Source organism: Mus caroli, chromosome 6 (genome assembly GCF_900094665.2).
Source record: "Mus caroli chromosome 6, CAROLI_EIJ_v1.1, whole genome shotgun sequence".
In the NCBI taxonomy this organism is placed as follows: Eukaryota; Metazoa; Chordata; class Mammalia; order Rodentia; family Muridae; genus Mus; species Mus caroli.
This window is the reverse complement of record NC_034575.1, coordinates 32,633,955-32,639,186: the sequence shown is the minus strand read 5'-3', so window position 1 is coordinate 32,639,186 and position 5,232 is coordinate 32,633,955. Positions and strand designations below refer to the sequence as shown.

At 44.1% G+C, this 5,232-nt stretch overlaps 1 protein-coding gene across 1 annotated transcript in view; it reads left to right on the top strand.

The window, feature by feature from the left end:
* The window catches only part of Svopl (SVOP like), a 64,676-nt gene that overhangs the window by 28,379 nt on the left and 31,065 nt on the right, over window positions 1-5,232 (top strand). The window contains exons 11-12 of the mRNA XM_021164258.2: window positions 2,038-2,249; window positions 4,402-4,513. Of these exons, the coding sequence (XP_021019917.2) occupies window positions 2,038-2,249; window positions 4,402-4,513 (324 nt within the window). The remainder of the gene's footprint in view (window positions 1-2,037; window positions 2,250-4,401; window positions 4,514-5,232) is intronic.

The window sequence follows — 5,232 nt, the reverse complement described above, 5'->3', positions numbered from 1 at the left end:
CTTCCTTCCTTCCTTCCTTTCTTTCTTTCTTTCTTTCTTTCTTTCTTTCTTTCTTTCTTTCTTTCTTTCTTTCTTTCTTTCTTACTTTGTCTCTCATGAGCTCTGTTTCCATAGTTAACCAGAGTCCAAAGATCATACTTGTTTTGGCTTCTTCAACAGAGAGACTACATGTACATAGAATTTTTATCACAGCAGATTGCAGATTGTTTTGTTAGTCTGTATAGGAACTGTCATGTAAGGCATCATGGTGTGATCGGTAGTGTTCACTGAAGGTCTTAGAATGAACCCTCTATGGTCTATGGATAAGAGGACTACTATAAATCCACTTTCAGGGGCACTGGGGAAATGCACACAGAAGATCAAATAGCTTCTCCCGCAATGTCTTGTCTTTCTAATACTACCTACCCTACCCCACCCTACCCCACCCCACCCCACCCCCAAAATGATAAAACTGTAAAAATAGAGAGGAAACCTTAATATTCTACAGTATTCCCAGCTCTTCCCACGTCTGTCTGTGCTCACCTCCTGGTCTTCTGCAGTCTGGGCTCTCTGTCTATCCTACAACAGAGACTGACCCTTTGAGCTCACAGATGACGGTGGTACAGCCTTTGGAGGGCCTCTCTACTGTGCAGCCTTAACCTTGAGTAAGCAAAGGATTCCAAGTAGGACTTAAAAGACACTTAATACACAGGAAAGACTGATGGCTTTTACTACATTAAATTAGCATCTCTGGAGTTGGGCTTGGTGGTCCTGTAATGTCAGCAATGGGAAAGTGAGACGGGGGACCAAGGTTCAAGGTCATCTTCTGCTACTAGTTTGAAGCCAGCCTAGGGTACACAAGACCCTGTCTCAAATAAACAAAAATGTAGTGCCTCTGTGCCACATAATATCATGAGAAACCCAAATGGCAAGCTATCAACTAAGAGAAGAAATTTGAAATATATATCACATTTTTGGATGTATACGTGTGTATAATACAGTATATAATAAGCATATAAAATACAAATTATATATGTGTGTGTATGTATACATATACATATATATATAATTGTCTTTCAACAAGTTAAGATAGGTGATCAAGTTTAAGATTTTTCTTTTTTAAATTTATGTGTATGTGTGTATTTCTCTGTACTTCACCTGTGTGTGGTTGGCCGAGGATGCCGGAAGAGGATGTCACATCTCCTGGAAACATATGGGAGTGAGCCATCCAACCTGGGTGCTGAAAACTCAAGTTTGTATCCATAGGAAGGGCAGCAAACCATCTTAGCCACTGAGCCATCTCTCCAGCCCCAACAACTGAGTTTCGAAATAGACAAAATGCTTGACTAGGTATATCACCCAAGTTGAGAATCTGAAGCCCATGTCAAGACATGATCAACCTTAAAGTCACCAAGAAAATACAAATTAAAACCCTACAAGTTTTCTTGAACTTGATAATGGATAAGAACAGCTATATTGAAAAAGACCACTGGACTGGAGAGATGGCTCACCAGTTAAGTACACTGGCTGCTCTTGCAGATGCCCCAGTTCAGTTCCTAGCCCCCACATGGTGACTCACAGCCATTTAACTCCAGCTCTAGGAGATCTAACGCCCCTTCCTGGCCTCCAAGGGCACAGCATGCACATTGTGCACATACAAGCATGCAGGCAAAACACATAAAATAAAAATAGATCTTTAAAGAGACTGCCTGTACCAAGGGTTTGCAAGTTTGTGAAGTAGATGGAACATTCTACACACAGCTGCCTGCTGTCCAAATGGGAACAGATAATTTGGAATCCTGTCTAGGGGTCTCTATTAGTGTTAAAACCACATGCATGGTAGGAATTGGTAGTTGTAGTTCAAACTTTATGTCCAACAGAAATGCATACACATGTTTCTCCAAATGCCTTTGGAGACGCTGTGGATGCTGTATAGTATAGGCTGTTTTCTGTTTCTATGTGCCCTCCACATAGACCATCTCCCTTCTTATCCCTGTCTGCCATGGGTTTTTTTGGTCCCCCAGGCTTTTGCTAATGATATCCTTTTCATACTTCCAGGCTGGGAATTTCTTTTGCCTATTATGGGGTCATCCTGGCCAGCGCTGAGCTGCTTGAGCGGGATCTGGTCTGCGGTTCAAAGTCGGAGTCAGAACCAGAGGTGGTAGAGACCACAGGGGACTCAGGGGAGGGTCTGAGTCCCTGCTATTGCCACATGTTTGCACCCTCTGACTACAGGACCATGATCATCAGCACCCTCGGAGAAATCGCTTGTAAGATTGCTCATGTACCTGCCCTGTTTCAGGCAGGGTTCCTGCAGCTCAGGGACTAAGAGAAGTGTGACCTCCCTGGCCGGGCTCCCTCCTAGCAGAGCTCCTCAGGTCTTCAGATCACACTGCTACATCCTGGGTTTGGACTGTTGTAGGGAGGAGGGCCTAAAAGAGCAAAGCTTTGAAGTATTCCACTTTATCAATTCCAAGATACATTTTTCGTCTAGAGTGGTGACATATACCTTTAATCCCAATGCTCAGGAGGTAGAGGCCAGAAGACTTATGTGAGTTCTAGGCCAGCCTGATCTACATAGTGAGTTCCAGGCTAGTCAGGGCTATGTAAGACCTGGTCTCATACAAAGAGATCCAGTTTTTGAGATCATAATATAAATCCCTCTTCTTCCCATGGACCCCACTCTCAAATTCACACCCTCTGCTTTTGTTTGGTTTGGTTTGGTTGGTTATTTATTTATTTACAGCAAACTTTCTCTCCTCCCCCCTCCCCCCCCCCCCAGCTCTTACAATCTTTCCGTCCCTTTTCCACAATGTTCCCTGAGCTTTAGCTGCAGGAGTGGTTTGAAGATGTAACCACTGGGATTGGGCTCCATAACTCTGGAGTTTGATTGGTTGTGGTTTTCAGTAGTTGCAGAGATGTTTCCTTGATGAGGGGTGAAGACTATGCTTATCTGTGGGTATAAGAATAAATATTTATAGTGTCATTAGCGATTATGCTGGCTCAGTGAAATGGCGGTTGTAGGGTCTTCTCTCCATGAAGATCCATGACTTCACCACCATTCCTGGAGAGCTGGGGTAGGGTCCCAGTTCCAGGAGCGATTTCCCTCCTGTTGAGTGGTCCTTACATCCAATGAGATGACAGCTTCTGGTTAGTGCCAAGGTGTGCATGCACTATTGGGGTCATTGTACCTGGCTGGTCATTGTGGTGTTTGTAGGCATCATAGGACAGTTGGCTACTTCCCTCCTTTGGAAGCTTGCATGGTGCCTTCTGGTGCCACAAAAATAGTCCTCAGGAAGGAGGATTTCAGGTCAGATCCAGCTTGGGTCGTCTGGGTTCTGGGTTTGAAGTGCATGGCATCTTCAGCAGGAGGGACTTACCTTCCACCTCTGGGAAGCAGCCAAGAGCAACAATATATCCTATAATGTTTTTATGGTCCGGCTTTTGTACAATCTGATCTGTTTTGTATGATTTGATAGTTTTGTGGTGGTTTTTGTTTTGTTTTGTTTTTTGGTAGGTTCCTGCCCAACAACTCCAAAGAGATCATGCCTGGTCATGGGTTTTGTTAGATAGTCTTTGGCTCTTGAGGGAGTATTGTCAGTTTAGATGGGGAAAATTCATTTAAATTACACATGTATATGTATTTGATTGGTTGTGGTTTTCAGTAGTTGCAGAGAAGTTTCCTTGATGAGGGGTGAAGACTATTGCTTGAGTGCTTGCCTACCTACATGTACAAAATCCCCATGAACTAGGTGTAGTGGTGTGTGTCTGCAATCCCATTGCTTGGGGACTGGATGCAATAGGACCAGAAATTCAAGGTCATCCTTGGCTGAGTTTGAGGACAGTGATATGAGACCCTATCTCAAAAAATTTTAGAACCTGGAGCCAAGTGTCGTGGCACAAGCCGACACAGTGAAAGCCTGTCTCAAAAACAGAAAATCAGTGGAGACTTGAGTTCGATGGACAACGGTTCATGGCATTTAGTTCTAGCAAAATGGTAGTTTACAAAAGACGATTATGGTAGAGTAAGCAAAAAAGTAAAATAAAAAAGAAGTAAAATAAAATAAAGCTAGGTGTGGTGACATATACCTTTAGTCCAAGTGCTTAGGACGCAAAGGTAGGTGAGTTTGAGGCCAACCTGGTTTATATGATTTCTGGGACAGTCAGGACTTTGCAGAGACCTTGTATCGAAAAAGGAAAAGAAAAGAAAAACACGCCTTTATGTATACCAGTATTTGTTACTCATGGACCCACAAGGAAAAAGTACACTGGAGTCGTATGTCACAGATTCCATGACAGTGTGCCTGGGTTTAAGATGGTAGCTGCTTCCTTATGAAATGACAGGAGGGGTCCCTGTTGGTGTCTATGTAGGCCATGTTTGCTCCAAGGTGTCACCACTTGTGTTTGCTGTTTGCTTTCTAGTGAACCCTTTAAATATCCTGGGCATCAATTTCCTGGGCAGACGGCTGAGCCTGTCGATCACCATGGGATGCACGGCGCTGTTTTTCCTTCTCCTCAATATCTGCACTTCAAGGTATTTGCTCTTCTGTTGCTTCTACGCAAGGGGAGTGAAAGCCATCCAAGTGACTTCCTGACTCCTGGTGATCAGTGGAGTCTGGAATGTGTCACCTCACAAGGGAGAGTAGAGAACAGGCTGTCTGTCAGACTAAAAGGCCCTCCCTCCTCTATGCTCCGCCTCCTTCAGCTCTCACGGGATGCTGTGCAGTACAGAGATGTTCACTTTATCCACGAGTTTATTTAGGTTCTTTATGCAAAGCTTCTTGGAGAACTGGAGAATAGCCCTACCAAATTATCTGGACCAACGGGAACTAGTCCAGTGACACAGACAACATATATCCGAGGGCTGGAAACCTAGTTCAGGTGTAGAGTACTTGCCTCAGATAGCAAGCATCACCCCAAATCGGCAACCCTAAGCAATAATAGGGGGTTGACTATTGATCTGTAAGTTCTGTACCATAGGCCAACCAACCATAGATTGAAATTTTAAAAAGTTTCACTCCAGGCAGTGGAAGCAAACTATATCTGTGTAGCGTTTGGGTTCTGGCTGCCTACATGTCACCATGACACAAGCAAAAGGTGTCTGAAAGGAGGGAACCTCAACTGAGAAAATGCTTCCACAACATCTCACTGTAGGGCTCTTCCTTCCTTCCTTCCTTCCTTCCTTCCTTCCTTCCTTCCTTCCTTCCTTCCTTCCTTCCTTCCTTCCTTTTTCCTTTCTTCCCTTCCTTCCTT